Source organism: Brassica napus, chromosome A7 (genome assembly GCF_020379485.1).
Source record: "Brassica napus cultivar Da-Ae chromosome A7, Da-Ae, whole genome shotgun sequence".
In the NCBI taxonomy this organism is placed as follows: domain Eukaryota; kingdom Viridiplantae; phylum Streptophyta; class Magnoliopsida; order Brassicales; family Brassicaceae; genus Brassica; species Brassica napus.
The window spans coordinates 8,370,017-8,389,115 of NC_063440.1; the positions used below are offsets into that span (position 1 = coordinate 8,370,017).

The following is a 19,099-nucleotide window of genomic DNA, read 5'->3' on the forward strand; positions in this document are numbered from 1 at the left end:
AACTATTTTTATGTATTTTTATTATTTTATTTTAAAGATATAATCTAATTTGGATATTCAATTTTATTTCCTTTTTTAAAAGATATCAAATTTTAAATACTCAATCACTATTGGTTGGTGAACCTAGAGGTTCACCATAGGGGGTGAACCCAAGTATTTCTCATAATGAATTTGAAAAGAAAGGGGAACTTTATTACTCGTAATGCCTAATTGCGGCTATTTCATATTTGCATAACCAATTAATTTAACCGTTAATGAACCGTACGGTTGAGGTGTTTGCGAGAATTGTGTGAGTCAGTCTGGCTCCAAACTGATTTAAACTTTACCAAAACAAACCTAAAATAGAATAAACTGACTTGGTTTACTCTGGTTTGGTTTAGTTAAACTCAAAACAATACAATAGTCGAACAGAAATAGGTTTGTTGCAAAGTGAGAGTATATAAAGGATCCGATGAAAGGGAGAGACAGAGTTGCGATCTATTCCTGAGTCGGCCTCTTCAGTGCATTGTCATCCCTGGGGACAAAAAAGCAATCATAATCACAATTCTGAGAGTTGATGTAATCTAGAGATAAGGACATTACCAGAAAGTTGGTTGACCAAATTGTCATCACGATTCTGCGCAAGATTTTCACTTATTCCAGCATTGTACCTCCTGTTATCATCCTGAGAAACAACTGTGATTAGTACAGCATATATTTTCCAAATAAAAGGTGAGAAAAAAATGTAAATCAGTTTTACCCTTGTGATCTTGTTCTTTTGAGCATTCGCGGCATTGTTTTGTAAGAACATTTTCCAGCTGCCCACATTTCTTTCGTTGAAATTTAACCAGTAGACAGAGTCTTCATGGAGAGGGGATCTGTATCTAGAAAGTATGAATCGCCCAAATGGAGGGTTTTGATACATGACACACGTGGTACATTCAATCCCATAAACACGCCTTTGTCCAGTCACAACCCACGGATGACCAGGTATGTCGCTTTCGGACATGAATAACCATGACCTAGCTGTTTCTCTTTCCTCTCTGTTCATGTTGAACTCCTCCAAAAGCCAAGGGGGCTGCGTGAGAACCTCAGCACCAATCAACGGCACTCCACAGGCTTGGTTAAGTGCTTTTACCGTAAGTATCTTGAAAGACAGAAGATCCTGGTGGTGACTACTAACTCCATCAACAAAGAAAATTGAATGCGGATGATCTTCATCCGCTAAAGCAACCCACTCATGATCCACATTGCAAAATGGCTGTGACCCTCTCAAGAAAAATGAAGTTGTTCCTTAACTCAAAATACAGAATCAGACTCATATAAACTAATGAAACAATTGTGTTCATGATCAGTCACAGAACTAGAGAACAAACCTATACGTATATAACCTATTCCTAACTCAGAACTAAACTAAAAAGGCTGCAGCGTTCTTTTGCGAAACCAGAAGGAGCTTGCTTGTACGTAAAACACAAAATTCCAGTCTTGAGAATCAGCAAAGATTAAGAGAATAAACCTAAAGAAACTGTAGATTATATCGTACGTAGCAAGGTTCAGCAAGAAAACTATCAAATCCAGCAACCTAGAGCCATGAATGTCGCACGTTTATCGAAGAAACGAGATTTACCTCACTTGATCCTTAAGGCTCTGAAGTCGTGAGAAAGACGAAGGGTGATTCGTTGGCGGTTAGAGTTTCCGGTTTCGTTCTCTTCAAGCTTCGATCGCCTGCGCCGTTGGCTTGCTCCGGGTGATCAGAGTGGACTCGACGGCAGGGTCTGTAACCCAGACGACGGCAACAGCTCCAGAGTCTTTCTTCGGTGTTTATGGCGAGGGGTGTCACTCCTAGTAAAACGAAAAATTCATTAATATATAAAAAGAAAGGAGATTACAGTATAGACCAGAACCGGTCGACGTTGACCAAAAGAAAAAGGTATTTGGTTTGTGCAAATTGGATTTATTGGCTTAGGGTAATTGTATTGGTTAATTATGTTCACTTGTAGTATAAGCGAATCTATAGGACCCTAACGATCCATCCACATCTATAATTACTTAATTACACTGATTTTTCATTTTTCTTTATTGCAATTTTTCCTTTAATGGTGAATGAATAAATGTTAATTTGGCTATGTAACCTTTGTTGTAAACAAATGTGAAGCAATTACGAAGAAACACAAGAACATTTAGAAAAAGCATACGAGTGAGACAATATTTTGTATAGTGTAAGATCAACCTTTTTTAACATGTGGAACTTGACCAAAAAACACTCTCTAACGTATAAAATGCAACCTACAACATTAGTGCTACAAATTAGGATATTAACCAAATATCGTTTACCACAAAAATACACGACACAAATAGCAGTTTCCATTCCAAAATGCAAACACAACCATAAACATAACATTTCTTCACTACGCTCCTCACTTTTTCATAGTTTTTCTTGCAACCATTCGCTTCCAAAAAGACATTCACAACATAAAAGTTCTCGTGAAACCTTGAAAGGAACCACCAGTCATCCCAAGAAGATAAATGTAAGCAAAAGAAATTCTTTAAGTTCATTTCCGTCAGGTATGTGTAAAAACAAAAAAAAAAACAGAGTTTTAAACATAAACTAAAACGAGAAAACCAAAAATGTAGTTGGTCTTAACTAGTACTCTATTTATCTTGTGTTTATTGGGAATGGAAGGTCTTATATATAGAGCATGTGCAACCCATAGTCATTATTCAATGGTCAGTGGATATACAACTACTATAGACCGTTTTAAACGAAACACACGAGCTTTTTAGATTCAGAATCATCGGCCTTTCCTGCTCTTCTTGACTGTAGCACAATCCGGACAGTACCATTTCCCTTTGGGTTGATCTTTCAGACCCACGCAACCAAAATGGAACCACTCAATCTTACACTGTAAATGAAGTTTTTATTCATCAGTCGTCTCACAATATAAAAATGAGATGCATTATTAGTTAAAAGAAACTTTTTACCTCATTGTTATCGCATGCAATCATCTCGCCGTAGCTAACTTGGTTGCAGATGCAGTAAGTTGGTTCGTTGGGATCCACAGGCAGATCCAAATCCATACCAGTTGAAGTCATAGCTGTTGATGCTGATGCTACTGCTGCTGTTGACGCTGCAGTTGCTAGCCTTGTCCTGCCACAACATTAAATGGATGGTTTCATCAGACCTAAGCTCCTTTTGCTAAGGTTTAGGCAATGTAATAAGATTAAATAACCTACTTCTTTCGTCCTCCTCTTCTACCTTCACCTGCCTTCCCGGCTTCCCCGCTGTTCTCAAGGTTTGATGCAGAAGCATTTTCCTTCTCTGATAGAAAGCACATCTTATGTTAATTACCGAATAAGATAAGACAGAGGCTCAAGCTTAAAAACTAAAATTAAACATAAGAAGAAACAGCAAACACAAAAAAAAAAAAAAAAAAAAAAAGACCTCGGCGCATCTGCTCATTGGATTTTTTCATGTACTGGTCAAGTTGCTGAACATGCATATCCACCTGAAGCAATACATTATCTGAAAAATAATTGACTTTATTGAATAATCTAACTGCAAACTTAAGCTACACAAATTCCGAGCTCAGACAGACTCCATAACAGTGAAGTCTCCTCCTAAAGAAGACTGAGGAATGAGAGAGATATTACCAGATCATAAGCCTGCATAGCCAAAGCGACCTTCTCATCAGCAATCCTGACGCTGTGCTTCTGTTCATCAATTGCCTCCTCTGAGAAATGTGCATTGGGTGTGACATTTCCGGTTCTGCCTCTTCTTATATCTTCTATCTCCTTTTCACACCGTTGTTCGTTCTGTCTTTGATTTTCTACAAAGATAAAAGCCAACCACCCAAAAAATTAATAAAAAAAACATGATATATATATATATATACATATACATATATGTTTAACAGCGTTTTCACTATACTAAACATCTCTAAACATATAGCACATCCAAAGACAACAACGTAAGCAGAGCATGATCTTTAAGAAACATGTGTGCGGCGGTATTACCCAAGGAAAAGTTAATAGTAAAATATGGGATAATAAAACTGGGAACTAAAGAAGGAAGGATATATGAAGAGTGATGCTTGATTCTGCTGTAAAAAAAAAAAAACACAAAATGAAATGATTGGGTTGTTATGTTACCTTGCAAACTTTTATCCAAATCACGGAGGAGTGCGTATTTCTTCTGCAATACATGAGCCAACGACACTAGATCTACATTGAAACATTTGCTTCGTTATTATCCAAAGGAAGAGGAAACCCATGACTGAGATGTTGCGTCAAAAAAGCATGACATAACTGATTCTTCGAAATTTAAATTAAATTTCAGTTAAATTCAATCTGCACATCATTCGATTAACCAACGTTAACACCATTTTAACTTATCATCACTTTCGAACCAACTCAAGAACAAGAAATCAATCATTTTGATAATCGCATTGCTAACGTAACAAGGAGAATCAATTTCACAAAAAAAAAAAAAGAGTTCACAAACTAATTGAATAATGAAAGGAATCGAGAAGAAAGATAGGATTGATTGCTTACTAGATTCAAATTCGTCGGCGAATGACATTTGGGTATTTAGGGTTTCACAAGATTGCATATGTTTGGAGAAGATATTATTATTATTCGCTCGCAACACTCTCTTTAAATTGTTTTTTTTTTATATCAAATTTTCATTTTTATATTAAAACAAACTATAGTTTTTTTTTTTTTTTTGACTTTGGTAATGTTTTGCTTTCTTTTCTCATTTTCTTGCACTGAACCACGACTCATTCAACCTAAACCAATAAAATTAAGCTACAACTAATTTAAACTGACAAAGACTTTGGTACCCACTAAACTAAAGAGGGAGGGAGCCCGCAATGTATAATATGATTACGTCTTGTTTGGGATTTCAGAAACTTTTTTTTGGCCCCAAAGATAACAAAACTATTATAAAGAAACTCAATTCAACAACTACACTAACTCATAAAAACGCAACAACTTCACAATCACCACCTCTCTATTTAAACAAACCATTGCACACACATCTCACATATTCATCAAACAAAATCTTTAATCAGTTAAAAATCTTCTTCCAGCAACACAAAGAAAAACAGAGAAACAGCATTCTCTTCTCCATGATGATGATCAAGCAATCACCATTCTCCTCTCCATTAACAGCAATCTTCTTGCTCACACTTGCTGTTTTCGCAGCAGCACTTGAACCTCCACCTGAAGACCCCATTTTCGAGCTCTACATGCACGATATACTTGGAGGAAGCAGCCCCACGGCCAGACCCATCACAGGTTTGCTCGGCAACATTTACAACGGTCAAGTTCCTTTTGCTAAGCAAATTGGTTTCACCCCTCCCGAAAACGGTATAGCCATACCCAATGCTAACGGCGCCCTCCCCACCGTTAACGGTATAAACGGTGTGCCTCTAGGGACAGGCTTGTCTGGTACAGCTTACTCTGGTCAGAACCTGAACGGGATTCAGACTCAGCTGGGTCCTGATGGTCTGAGTCTCGGGTTTGGCACTATCACTGTCATCGATGACATACTCACATCTGGTCCTGACTTGGGCTCGCAGCCGCTCGGTAAGGCTCAAGGAGTTTACGTTGCAAGTTCCGGAGATGGAAGCACACAGATGATGGCTTTCACGGCTATGCTCGAAGGTGGAGAGTACAACGACAACCTCAACTTCTATGGAATTTACAGGATCGGAAGCGCCATGTCGCATCTGTCAGTGACTGGCGGAACAGGTAGGTTCAAGAACGCTTGTGGCTTTGCAGAGGTCAGGCCTTTGATTCCATCTGGTCAGCACCAAGTCGATGGTGCAGAGTCTTTACTAAGGATCATTGTCCATCTAAAGTACTAAGAGATTTAAAATGTATACATGAGTTTATGCGTGAATGTTCTTTTTGTTATGTGTAACACTTATTGATTGAAAGCAAAACACAAAGTCTTGTTGTAACATCAACCCAACCTGTTGATTTTCACACGGCTAAGCACAGTGGTTTCATCTAAACCGTAAAGAGAATCAATCAAATGCATTCTCAAAGAAGCTGGACCATTCGCCAACTCTTCACCCAACTCACCTGCGATGCCAAAGACAGACATAGCGGAAACAGTAGCTTCCAGCGGCTGTAACGAATCGACAGCAAGAAACGCAGCAACTAGACCAGCTAGAGAACACCCAGTCGCAGTGATTTTCTGCATCATCTTTGTCCCGTTGTGGACACCAATAACCCGTTTCCCATCCGTAACGATATCAACAGCTCCTGAAACTGCAACAACAGCACCACTAGACAAAGCTAATGACTTGGCAGCTTCTATGGCCTCTGTAGATTCATGAGAGCTATCCGCACCCTAACAAGACAACTACAATGATTCAATAATCAAAACCTCTCTTAACGAGATTCTTGAACCTTTAAAAGATAACCTTCGTCTGACCCTGCGAAGCAGAGCCCGAGAGAGTAATGATCTCGGAACCGTTTCCTTTGATGACACTAGGTTTAAGCTCAACGAGCTCCAAGCACGCTTTTAACCGGAAACCGGAGCAACTCACGGCGGCGGGATCGAGAACCCAGGGCTTTCCGAGCTGAGCAGCGAGTTCGGCGGCGGCTTTCATGGAGGGAAGCCAATCAGGTGTAAGCGTGCCGACGTTGATGCAGAGCGCGTGAATATGAGGTGTGAAATCAGGAACCTCAGCGACGGAATGAACCATCGCCGGCGATGCGCCGGCGGATAAAAGCGTGTTGGCCACGAGATCCATTGAGACCAAGTTGGTGATGCACTGAACCAACGGCGATTGTCGCCGGACGGCCGTGAGGTGCGTCCACACGCCGGAGCTCCATTCTTTTGATTCCATTCTGCTTAACCAATCGTCAATCACGATTCAATTATATATCAGAAACACGGTTTGGTTTTTATTTCATAAAGCCGATAATTTTTATACCGGTTCAGACCCAACCAAATAATGCAATTGAACCGGGTCCTTGCATACAAAATAAAAAACTTTATATGTGAACGTACTGAACGAACTTTATACTCGAACTCAGCTTCATGAACGACTTCTATTTAGAGTTCGAGCTTCACTGAAACTACATCTTTACTAATTTTTTTTTTTTTTTTTTTTTTTTGTCACGAACATCTTTACTAAATAAAAGCAGCTAAATTGAAGAAAACAAATCTTCACCAGTTACAAATCCTTCATTATGTGCATGCTTGTTTGCTCATGGTTGAAAATTTAGTAGTTATGATTGAAGTACTATCTACTATATATCTACTCATATCTAAACCACACCAACAACAACAAACTGAGCAAATATCCGACAGTGAGATACGTGCGTTGGTAGCATTCTTCCCATGAAAGACCTTCGTTTTTGGAACAAACCACTCGAAGGTGATATGAGCTCTTTCTAGGATATACCCAAACCAGAGGTAAGGTTCAATATCAGAATCTTCAAAAAGAAAGCCTTTGTGCTTCAAAGGGATCATGGAATTAACATGCACGGGCTTGGCCTCGAAACTCTTTCGGTCAATGCCAGTCTCCACGGACCCGTATGTTGCTTGGATAGTGTGGGACTAAAAGAAGAGCTCATAAAAGAAAATATTTACGCAGCAACAAAACCACAATATCTGCAACTCTATAATTTCTTCAAAGATTATAAGAAATTGTATGCAATAAATCCTAACTACAAAGGGTAAGCAATTCAATATTTCAATTGAGTTTCAGACGATTTATAACATACCAAAGGGAAACAGCCAAAAGAAACAAATCAAAGTGTTGTGTAATAATAAAACCAGGAACAACATAAATATTACGAAATCAAAACTAGGAAACCAAACATCAAAATCGATTCAAGAGAGTAAAAGGACCATTATTATTCTCTTACTTAATTCTTTTGTTCAATTTGTCTTCCCATAAGCAACCATTCTGTTAGGAGGAAGCTTCTTCTCAGCCTCACGTCTTCTTCTCTTCGCCTTCCTCGACAGTTTGCTTGTCTCAGCCTCGCCTTCCTCATCTGCTATCGGTGCTGCTGGCTTCTTCTCCTTAACAACAACATCTCTCTTCTCTTCACGATCCCTCTTCTTGCTCTTCTTCTTGCTCCTCTTCTCATCAGGATCATCAATCCTCTCCAGCAACTCACTGAACTTGTGTTTCTGCACCTTGAGTTTGTACTTGTTCACCTCCCAGTCCTTTTCCATGTACGGAGCCATCTTCTTCAATGGTACGTACTGGTTCAGCTCTGTGTCGTCCAAGAAGAGTATCTCTTCCTTCTCCAGCCCGTAGCTGTTTGGTTGTACTTTAGCAAACTTAAACCTTGTCTTCAAATCTCCAATTGTGTCCTCATAGTCTAGCTTGTAGTACTCCTCCATCAAAGCTTCCTGGGCTCTTTTCACAAGAGATGCTTTTCTCTTTCTCTTCCTCTTACCTTCTCTCTCTTCTTCCTCATCCACTTCTTCTTCTTCTTCTTCTTCTTCCTCTTCAGGTTCTTCATCATCGTCTTTTTGCTTCAAAACCTTTTCTCTGGTGGCAGTAAACCCATCCCCACTTTGAATGACATCCCAATTCTTTGGGAGTCCAAGAAGTTCATCTTCCTTGTCAAAGTCAGGCTTCTCATCATCATTATCATCCTCATCACTATGCAACTCAGAGTCCTCAGCACCGTAGTAGTTGTCATCAAAAGCAGCTTTCATCATCTTATCATACTCTACGGGGTCAAACTCATCTTCCAGGCCTCGTGCATCTAAAGGAAACTCTTCCCCTTGCTTAAAACCAGCAATAGAAAGAACCTTGTTCATCTTCTCCTCAATCTCCTTCTTCTTGACATTCTTGAGCCGCTTAAGCTCTTCTTGCCTCTCAATCTCAGCAATTTTCTTCCTATCGACCTTGTTCTCCCTCTGTTTTTTCCTCGGGTTATCCTTCTTCCTCACGGAATCTTCAACGATCCTAGACTGACCCATAACAATCCCCCCTGCTGCATTCGTCTCCTCATGACGATACTTGGTCTCAAACTCCTCTTGCTCAATAACCAATTCCTCGTCATCAGAGATCTGCTTAAGCTCTGCTTCATCAATCACTAGGGTTTTGCCTTTTCCATCTTTATCCTTCCACATCTGCTTCAGCAAGTAATCTCTCAAGAACTTGTCGCCCTCACCAAGCTCAGACTCTTTACCGAAGTACTCATCAGCCATCTCCTTAAGCTCCTCATCTTCTTCCTCCTCTTCAGAATCATCATCTCCTTCCTTGACTCTCAAGAGATCCTCATCGTCATCATCATCGCTCTCCTCCCCTCCAGCCTCCAGAGCATCAGACACAGCTCGCCTCAGCTCCTCCTGCTGCTCGCCGTAACTCTGAACCCTGCTACTCCTCCCTTCATCTTCCTCATCAGCATCTGGACCATCCTCGAGCAAATGCTGCGCCTGAACATCTTTGAGGTGCATCACCTTCGTTTTCTTCTTCTTGTCGTCCTTCTTCTTCTTCTTACGATCCTTCTTCTCAGCATCATCGATCTGTCCTGTAGCTATAAACCCAGGGTCATGTTCCTTTAACTTATTTAAAGATTTGATCCACGTGGAGACTTCATCAACTCCGATCTCCTCCTCTGGGTCAGAAACGTCTTCGGATTCTTCGGCTTCTTCTTCGTCCTCGACGATTTCACCTTCCGCCACCGCTTTGGCGTATCGCCTTCTATCATCGCGCTCTCTGTTGAATTCCAACCTACGGCTGTATTCGTCGTCGACCTCGAGCTCAATGGGGCCTTTGTTCTCAGGAATGTCACCGCCGAACACTTTGGAAGGCATCTTCTTCGTTCGCTGGTGGAGTCGGCTGCTGTCTGCTAGGGTTTTTTCTTTCAATCTTAGTGGTGGTCGATTAGTTGCACGCGTTTTAATTTATATAGCACTAGACCAGACCGGTTTGATTGAACCAGATCATTATTTTGTAATGCTGTTGTAATTCTACGATTGAACCGGGTTATTATTTGATAAGATTATTTAAGACCATTCGGTACAAGTTTCCTTGTGTATACGGCTAGGTGCAATTTCCCCCACAAAAAAAAAGCTTACATAAATTTTGGTTCGGTTTAAGTTTCCATTTGTGTGATAACAAAATTACGATGGGTTTAACGAGACTAACACGAAAATCCAAATGCATTCGAAAAACTATACAAAAACTAGCCATTCTCCCTTTTGGCTCTCTACTGAGTTGTCACACTCTTCGCTAGATTCCTCGGCTGGTCAACATTGTGTCCTCTCAGAACAGTCAGATGATACGCCAATAACTGCCCCAACCAAAACAAACATAAATTATTAACAGAAGAGAAGATATATACTATATATTAAGATCAGATCGGTGGTGTAATGTACGAAGAGTTTAGAATTTTTACCTGTAATGGCACTATATTAACAACAGGCTGTAAACAATCTTCCACTTGCGGAACCTCTATTGCTCTACAAGATCCACTCGAGCTCACAGACGCAGCATCGCCTTTTGAGCACATCACTATCAGTCTCCCTTTGCGTGCGTGTAGTTGCTGGATCACAGATTGTTGTTTGCTGAAACAAGCGTCCCGAGTGGCGATCACAGCGATGGGTAGATTCTCATCAACTAAAGCTAAAGGCCCGTGTTTCATTTCTCCTGCAAGTATTCCTTCACTGTGCATAAGTGATACTTCTTTTACTTTCAGTGCTCCTTCTAGTGCTGTTGCGTAGTTGTATCCTCTTCCAAACACAAGCAGTGACTGCTCCTCTATCAACAGTTGCGCTAGATCCTTCATTTCCTCATCTAGCTTTAGTACTTCCCTAATCTTATCTGGATTCAAACATGAAAAAAAAAACAAATTGCTTAAAAACAAACAGTCTTAAGAAGAAGCACCTGTGATAACTTGACTCAAACTTACTCGGTAAGTCAAGTAGCCCATCAATTATAGCTTCCCGTCTAGTTTGGCTGGAGATTGTGTCACTTCCAATCGCTAGAGCCAGCATTACCATCACCACGATCTGACTTGTGTATGCCTGGGGAAACATACGCTGTCTTAAGCTTCAAATCTTGAAAGATATATTCAGATACTCACGAAAGTTACCTTTGTACTTGCCACACCGATCTCAGCTCCTGCGTTAATATGGACACCACAGTCTGTTTTTCTAGCTATGGAGCTCCCAACTGTGTTAGTTATCCCGACACACAAGGCACCGTTTTCGCGAGCATAATCCAAAGCAAGTAAAGTATCTGCTGTTTCACCAGACTGACTCACAAACACCGCCGTGTCCTCTCTGTATATGGGACCTTGCCGGTCCCAGAGATCACTAGCAATCTCCATGCTGACTGGTATACCTATGGAAAGACTTTCAGTTAGAAAAGCCAATTAAAATCAAGACAAGACATGATTATAGTTACCAGAGAGTTCTTCCAAGATAGGTCTTGATGCAAGAGCGGCGTTGTAACTTGTCCCACACCCGATGAAAACTATACGGCGGCTGCGTCTTATGGTCTTGAGGTGATCCTTCAACCCACCTAGGAGGACTGTTTTCGGTTTGCTTGAACCACCGCGTATAAGCCTGCCTCTCATTGTAGTAGTTAGAGATTCCGGCTGTTCGTGTATTTCTTTTTGCATGTAATGATCATACTTGCCCTTGTTTATTTGCTCAACCTCCATCTCTAAAACAGATAACGCACGTTCCACTGAAGCAGGTCTAGATGAACCATTACGCCTTTCAAACTTAAGTATGTCAACGCCTCCATCCTGTTGATAAAAGGGCAAGTGGTGAGCACATATCAAAAGAGCTTCCATAATAAAAGGTAACTACTGAAGGACAAAACTCCAAATTGGAACCAATATTAATAACATGTGTCATAATATTTATTACATGTTTCAGTTGCTACTTAGTGATGATCAGTCAATCAGACTCGTTATTCATATGCTAGAACTGAACATTCATACCTGATGTTAGCAACACACTGAGAATAACAATAATGAGTTATACCTTGAGATGAACAACTTCTTCATCTTCAATCACTAAAACTTTCTTTGTATGCTCAACAAGAGCGTGGGGATCACTTGATAAGAAAAATTCCTTAGGATGGTCATTCTTGGAAAGAAAGTGGGCATCCTTGAAAACATGAGTGTTGCTCTTGTCTTGGTCTAGCTCCTACGAAATCATGCAAAAAATGAGGTAGGTATACTGCAGTTTCTTACAAGCTGAGTGGAAAAGATAAAGCTAGCATCATGATCCATGTGGAATCCTAAATATGCATAACCAGGAGAGATATGAAATATTATATAATCCATGTTAAAAGAAGCAATATCCATAAGTATCTATCTATCTCCCTTTCATATAAGATTTATTCTTCTGCCCTAGGAACTGTTCAGAGGTAGATGAGAGTTACTTACTTTAACGCCTAAAAGCAAGGGACTTCCACGCTTGCAGGCAACTAACTCGTTAGGATAACGCCAGCTTTTGAAAATAAGAGCATAAGCACCCTCGAGATGTCTCATCACTTCAAAGACAACTTCACAGAAACTTACGGTCTGCTCACCTACACGTCACAAGTAAATAGTCGCAATCATCTCACAAGCAATGGATCTACAACGCATAAGGTAGTCAGAGCAAAAGGATATAATACCTTCTTCATTAGCTTTGTCAAAAACAAATTTAGCAAGCTTGGGAATGACTTCGGTGTCTGTATCGGATTCAAAAGTAAATCCATGCCTGACTAACGTCTCTTTCAGTACCTGACGCAAAGAACAATAAAGAATCATAAGAGCATACCAAAAAGGAGTAAACGAAGAAGAAGGAGAAGGAGAAGAGACCTCATAGTTAGTGATAACTCCATTGTGAACAACCAGAAAATCATCACCAGGACCAGAGGACTGAGGATGACTGTTCCTGGGAGCTGGCTCACCATGAGTAGCCCACCTCGTGTGTGCAATCCCCGCGTGAAAATAGAAAACCTCCTCCAAGTTCAATTCTGTATTCGTAATCTCTGCAAATCAAAAGCCGCCACGGATCACAAGGAAGAAAAGCTTCGGATTTGAAATGTAAATCGAAGATCCAGAGAGAGAGAGAAGAGTGAAACCTTCGTTGACGGAATTGACGAGTGATTCGATGTTGCCAGCCTGACGAAACACGAGCGGAGGAGAAGAGAGAGAAGAAGAATCGATGGCGATGCCTGCGGAATCGTAGCCGCGGTACTCGAGACGACGGAGGCCATTGAACAGAACGTCGAGAATGTAGCGTCTCTCTTTGTTCGCGTGGAAATTCAGATACGCGAATATTCCACACATTCTTCTTCTTCTTCTTCGAAAATGTTTCAGAATGAGAGGGAAGACGAAGAAGAAAGAATGGTTCTGTTGTTGTAATTGCGATGCGCAAGTTTGGTTATTTTTGTCTATTTGACTTCTGTCAGGAACTATGACGTGGCCGTAGATGATTGGGTAGAGGGCGCCCTTGTCTAGACCTTGCGCGTGGGGACTGGTGGTGCGCCGCTGGTCACGTGGGATTTTTAGTTCACTACTTCTTTTTAGTTGTTGGTCCATGTGAAATTCTCCTCTTTTTTTTTTTTTTTTTTTTTTGTCAACTTATGTTTCATTTCATAGCCCAAACAGGCAAAGTGTACAAGTGGAAATTAGAATTATAGCCCACTACAACTGAAATAAAGCCCAAACCCCATCTCAAAATAAAGATAAGATCAAACTCAAAAGCTAGCACGTGTACAGACATGCAAATCCCCGTACCCTTTGATGAGAAAGAGTTTTCCACGTGTCTTGTAATGAGCGGGAGACTTTAAGCTCGCCGGAAAAGCCACCTCCGTCCCAACGCCGAATGATGATTTCCGAAATCAAATAAACTCCCAAGATTCCACTTGATAGCTCCTTCCTCCCGTACTCTCTTGAATCCAAAAGACTCATCGCCAAATTGTTAAGGTTGATAATCACAGCGAGATCTTCATAGATTTGGGACAGATTGTTGACAGAACGCTTTCCTATAATGGAAGCTCCATCTTTTCTAAATCCGCCATAATCAAACGAAGTTAACCCGAAAAGCTTGATTAATTTTATCCATCCAGGATACTTTGCAACACATATACATAGCGGCAAAGGTTGATTCTTTTTTGGATAAACAACCAAGAATAACCCCAACGCAGAGAGATAGACTTTTTGATTCATAGAAGATAAATGATTTCTGATTTCTCAGAACTCATAGATGAAGAACAGAGGAGGAGAAACAAAGACTTAAAACTTAAAAAAACACTACAAAAGTCGCCTTGCGAAAAGTCAATCCGTTACCGGAAGTTTATTTCGATTCAAGGATCGATAATATGATACAAAAACAACAAAAAACAAAAAGTTAAGAACAGAGGTGGCGACCGGTGTCGAGCGCCCCGGCCACCGAAACGATTTTCACACTCCATGTGAAATTCTCCTAATTTTGATACTCTTACTAGTTTTTGTATATTTAATTTTTGTGGGACTTCTTTGTTTTCACTTTTCAACACGATGATTACTGGCGTGAACTAGAGATGACATAGTTAATGACCACCCTATACACTAACAATGCTTAAGAAAATAAAACAATATATAGTTGACCAATTATGTTACACATGTTGGTTGCTTTCTTCCGCAAATAAGATAAAGATCAGATCTATTAATCTTTAATCCAAATGATTTTCTTGTTTGAATATTATTTTATTCATGAGAAATCTGAAGCACCAATAAGCTCACTAGTTACGATCCATATGAACATTAATGGATATTGACTATTTAAGTGAATCATTTTAATTCTTGTTTCATTTTAATATTTGCTACGGTCATTATAATTATTAATTTTGCGTTTTAGATTAATTATTATTTTTTAAATTTTTTATTGTTATATAGTTAGAGTTATGATGATGAACTGTATGCATTGTTCTCCACTTATGAAGGACTAAACTGTAACGCTTTGACCACTCATAGCTAATGGCCCACTTACGCCCGATCTCTCGGCCTGTGGGCATATTCCGTTCTAACGGTCGGTCCGTTAATTTTTTCAAAGGCTCGAAATCACCATATGACATTTGCCCTTGTTTTGGCCTCACTCATACGATATCGCGAATCACTTCTCGATAGGTCACTCATCCTTTCACTACTCCAGTCCAAGCACGCTTAACTCTGGAGTTCTAAACGGATGTGTGACATAAAAGGTAAGTCAACTTTGGTGACATAGATAGCCAAATCAATTCTCTTAAGTCTTTTCCCATATATCACAACTCAGGATGTTACAATTCACCCCCTCTCAAAGAACACAACGTCCTCGTTGCGTCCCACGACAGGTTTCAAGACGCCTTCCAAAACAGAACTGAAATGGCTAACCAGCTCTGATACCACTTGTAACGTCCCGACCGCCCACGGCTAATGGGCCATCCACACCCGCTCACTTGGCCCTTGGGCCCCATCATGTTCAAATGGTCGGTCTGTTAGTTTTTTCAAAGGCTTGAAATCATTGTTTACTGACCTTGCAATCACCACATGATCTTTCCTCGTGTTTTGGCCTCTCTCACACGGTATCGCGAATCACTTCGCGATAGGTCACCCATCCTTTCACTACTCCAGCCCAAGCACGCTTAACTCTGGAGTTCTAAAGAGATGTGTGACGGAAAAGGTAAGTCAACTTTGGTGACATAGCTAGCCAAATCAATTCTCTTAAGCCTTTTCTCATATATCACAACTCAGGATGTTACATAAACTGTGTTAGTAATGTGATTGATATAGTTTGTGGTGTTGCTTGCTGTGTCACTGAGTACCTTTTGTTTCTGGATATTTTTTTTCCAGTTTAGTTGTGTAAGTTGTGTGTATTAAGTAATAACTTTTATTATCCTTATTATGTTTGTTATATGTTTTTTTTTATTTCTAAACTTATTGCTTTTACCGGACTTTTAAAATAAATACATGAAGACTTGTAGAAATAACTATAAAATGAGTGATAATTCTGAGTATTTGGGCTTTAATGGTTTTAAACGAATATATGTATTTCTCATAAGAAGATAAGAGCATTGGCCTGTTGATGTTGGACATGTAAGCTATTTTCATAAGACAAGAGGAGTGAGCAGGTGGAGATCTTGTTGCCGCCTTTGTGTCTGTCAGGATTGTCTCTTGTATCTCCTAGTGTGATTGTGTTTGTTTCTCTTTTCTTTGATGGGTAATATGTAAGCAAAAATTATTGTTATTTGTATTTATCAGAGTTCGTAACTTACTCTGTTTTTTTCTTTAGGTAATTCACTGATCTTGGTTGTCATCTTCGTTTTCTTCGTAAGCATCTGTGAAAGTAAGTTTGTAAATTGTTAAATAGTTGGCCGTGTAGTTTGTATTTGTTCAGCTGACTCGATGTATGTGTCGTTGAGTTTTAGTTGAGGTGATTGGTTTGGTATATTTGTTTTGAAGTTTATTTGTAAGATTAGACAAAAAAAAAGAGGTGATCATTAATGATTCGCCTTTTTTGGAATTCTAGTTTTTGGTGTTTTGATTGTTTAGGTTGTTGTGGTTTCTTTTAAGGTGTAAAATTAATTTGATAAGTAAGAGAAATAAATAGACGACTACATATCTTGAGTAGGAAATATTTTTTATTATTGATGTTAGCACAATATAGACAGTAATATAAGAAAATTGTGTGTTGATTGTTTCTTACGGATCAATGAGGAGATGGATAACAACTCGAGTTGTTTCTTTGGTGAGGTCAAAGCCCTGGACATAACGGATTTTCCCAACTGCATTTGCGATTTTAAATATCAGTTATGATATCGAAACATAATATAAACCCAAATGCAATATGATAATATACCTGAGAGTTCTAGGTTTGTGTTCGCAGTCACTTGGAGATTGTCCAACAGTCTAATCATGACTAGAGATTGATCTCAGGAGCACCCGTGATGATTTCATCAATAATGGTGTGAGATGAAACGAATGACGAATGGATGATCAATTATCTTGTACATGCTTGAGCACCTAGCAACCTCAAAACGATCGACTTTCACAATGGAACCGGCTTTCAAAGATAACATGTAATTCTTAGCACGTCCAGCGTGAATAAACCCATGAATCACAGAATCTGCAAATAATATTATTCAACAAAGAATCATGAAATTAATTTAAAACAATGATGTTAAATAAGTGTGATAGATCAAAAATTAACTTACCTTTTCATCAAGGAAGAGAACCATGATTCCCATAAACTCTCTATCTTTCTTGAAGTTCAGGAAATCCTAGAAGTGGAGGAGGCCAGAGGCTATGCTCTGACTACTACGACCAAGATGGACTCGAAGGTTGAGTGACAGACGCCGGTCTGAGGAACTGGAGAGACAGAGAGAGACATTTTCTAGAAAATGGTTAAAGTTAAGAGGAATCAATGAGTTTTGTGGAGATGAAGATTGGGTTCATCAAAGATGAGAATCATATATATAGGGTTTACAGAAGGGCTATAAATCATGAACATTTATGATCAAGCGATTTACGATGGGGAGATGAAGAGTTCACCGGTGAAAAAATAGATTACGAACAAACACACGGCACAACTCTGTAATCCAGACTTGTCTGAGACAATGATGAAAAGAACCCTAACTCATGTTAAACAACGACAATTTATAATATGAGAAAACTATAATTGTTGCAAACTTAAGCTTTTTTTCATATAATGTGACGAATCCCATTTGAAAATAAAATCTATAATATACTTGTAGGCCCGGCCCTCAGAGGAAGCCGAAGAAGCAAGGGTTTCCGACCTTCATAAATATATATTATTTTCGGCCATCAATGTACAAAGTATCATCTAGTTTAGTGGTATAAATGTTGGTGTTCATATCTCAATAACCCGGGTTCGAGCCATGAGCTTGACACTTCTTTCATAGTTTTTAAAAGTGGAGCCCACAAAACACTGACGTGGCGCACTGAGGAGTGAGCAAAGTGAGCAAATTGCCTCATTATAATGTAGATTTATGGAAAGCATTCTTACTGTTTAAATGAACAACTGTAACGGTTTGTGATAATAACCATTATTGATATACCGTTACAATATTTGATGATAAATCATTATAACTGTTAGTGAATAAAGCAGTTGATAATGAACCATTGTGATTATTGGTTAATCATTATAATTATTGGTGTTAATATATGTAATTCTTGGTTAACTGTTGCATCTGTTGGTGCTAACCATTGTAAATGTTGGTGCTAATCAATGTAACCTTTAGTACTTTATATAAGAAGTTGTGGGCATTGGTAAATCATAACTTGAACAAGAAAAATCAGAAACTAATTGTTAGATATGTGTTTATATGAAGAAACACATATAAACACCCTGTTTGTTATTCTTGTATCTTAGCCTAAAACAAAAATGAGACTTCGATTGTCTTATCCAATAAGGGATTTCGTGTAACCAAATGCATGAAATAGGATAAAAATACTCATTAAAGAAAGTGTCATTGTGCGCGATTCAATCATTATCTAAATTTATATTTCACACACATTTGGATTACCAACCCAATAACCAATAATCTTAAAGAGTATTTTGTTGTGAACTATGACTTATGTATTTGTGCGAGAAATAACATCAAAGTTTCAAAAGTTGGAAATGCTTGAACGAGTAAACTTTCGAAGATAGTAAAGAAGATGAAACAAAGAAAAAAGTTAAATGAAAGAAAGACGATTATCCATTATGGCTATATTCTCAAAGGTATGTTAGTTTCATTTAAATAATATTGCCAATCATGGTCGACACGACATCACCCAAGGGATGTGAACGGTTCATCACTCAAGGGGTGCGAACGGGCGTCACCCAAAAGTTGTGAATGGGTCGTCACCCAAGGGATGCAAACGTGTCGTGAACGAAAAGGTGCGAATGTGTCATGAACGAAAGAGTGCGAATGTGTCGTGAATGAAAAATGCAAATGGATCATTACCAAAGAGGTATGAATGGGTCATGGCCGAAGAGGTGCGAACAGATCGTGGCCGAAAAGGTCTGAACAGATCGTGACCAAAAGGGTGCGAAGGTGTTGTGACCGAATGGATGCAAACGCCTCGTGACTGAAGAGGTGTGAATGGATCATGACCAAGGATATGTGCACGTGTTGTCGGTGCGAATCTACCATCACCAAAA

The 19,099-nt window shown here is 39.4% G+C and overlaps 6 protein-coding genes across 7 annotated transcripts; 1 reads left to right on the forward strand and 5 right to left on the reverse strand.

Moving 5' to 3' along the window:
• Positions 1-321: 321 nt before the first annotated feature.
• On the reverse strand, positions 322-1,833 carry LOC106453305. Of its 2 annotated transcripts, XM_022688642.2 has the most exons (4): positions 1,607-1,833; positions 740-1,240; positions 583-664; positions 322-514 (listed from the first exon to the last, which is right to left on the reverse strand). In XM_022688642.2, exons 2-4 carry the CDS (start codon positions 1,028-1,030, stop codon positions 498-500), a joined length of 390 nt encoding a protein of 129 aa, XP_022544363.1. In that variant the 5' UTR covers positions 1,031-1,240; positions 1,607-1,833; the 3' UTR covers positions 322-497. The 2 variants fall into 2 exon arrangements, with proteins under 2 accessions (XP_022544363.1, XP_022544362.1); XM_022688641.2 differs by lacking the exon at positions 1,607-1,833 and having other exon boundaries at positions 740-1,301.
• Positions 1,834-2,613: 780 nt separating this feature from the next.
• LOC106454474 (PHD finger protein ING1-like) lies at positions 2,614-4,697 on the reverse strand. The gene is made up of 7 exons (XM_048736540.1): positions 4,531-4,697; positions 4,129-4,200; positions 3,631-3,806; positions 3,422-3,485; positions 3,214-3,298; positions 2,962-3,127; positions 2,614-2,882 (listed from the first exon to the last, which is right to left on the reverse strand). The coding sequence occupies exons 1-7, from the start codon at positions 4,586-4,588 to the stop codon at positions 2,772-2,774; spliced, it is 732 nt and encodes a 243-aa protein (XP_048592497.1). The 5' UTR covers positions 4,589-4,697; the 3' UTR covers positions 2,614-2,771.
• Positions 4,698-4,751: 54 nt separating this feature from the next.
• LOC106450580 (dirigent protein 16-like) lies at positions 4,752-5,849 on the forward strand. The gene has a single exon (XM_013892261.3). It carries the CDS (start codon positions 4,851-4,853, stop codon positions 5,847-5,849), a length of 999 nt encoding a protein of 332 aa, XP_013747715.2. The 5' UTR covers positions 4,752-4,850.
• On the reverse strand, positions 5,830-6,871 carry LOC106450579 (hydroxyethylthiazole kinase). The gene is made up of 2 exons (XM_013892260.3): positions 6,414-6,871; positions 5,830-6,340 (listed from the first exon to the last, which is right to left on the reverse strand). The coding sequence occupies exons 1-2, from the start codon at positions 6,840-6,842 to the stop codon at positions 5,948-5,950; spliced, it is 822 nt and encodes a 273-aa protein (XP_013747714.2). The 5' UTR covers positions 6,843-6,871; the 3' UTR covers positions 5,830-5,947.
• An 805-nt stretch (positions 6,872-7,676) lies between these two features.
• Positions 7,677-9,855, reverse strand: LOC106450581 (protein KRI1 homolog). Its single transcript, XM_013892262.3, has one exon. It carries the CDS (start codon positions 9,779-9,781, stop codon positions 7,883-7,885), a length of 1,899 nt encoding a protein of 632 aa, XP_013747716.1. The 5' UTR covers positions 9,782-9,855; the 3' UTR covers positions 7,677-7,882.
• Positions 9,856-10,001: 146 nt separating this feature from the next.
• LOC106450582 (glutamine--fructose-6-phosphate aminotransferase [isomerizing] 1) lies at positions 10,002-13,354 on the reverse strand. The gene is made up of 10 exons (XM_013892263.3): positions 13,056-13,354; positions 12,790-12,962; positions 12,603-12,711; positions 12,370-12,515; positions 11,963-12,127; positions 11,376-11,721; positions 11,062-11,312; positions 10,879-10,993; positions 10,366-10,790; positions 10,002-10,260 (listed from the first exon to the last, which is right to left on the reverse strand). Exons 1-10 carry the CDS (start codon positions 13,261-13,263, stop codon positions 10,177-10,179), a joined length of 2,022 nt encoding a protein of 673 aa, XP_013747717.1. The 5' UTR covers positions 13,264-13,354; the 3' UTR covers positions 10,002-10,176.
• Positions 13,355-19,099: the final 5,745 nt, after the last annotated feature.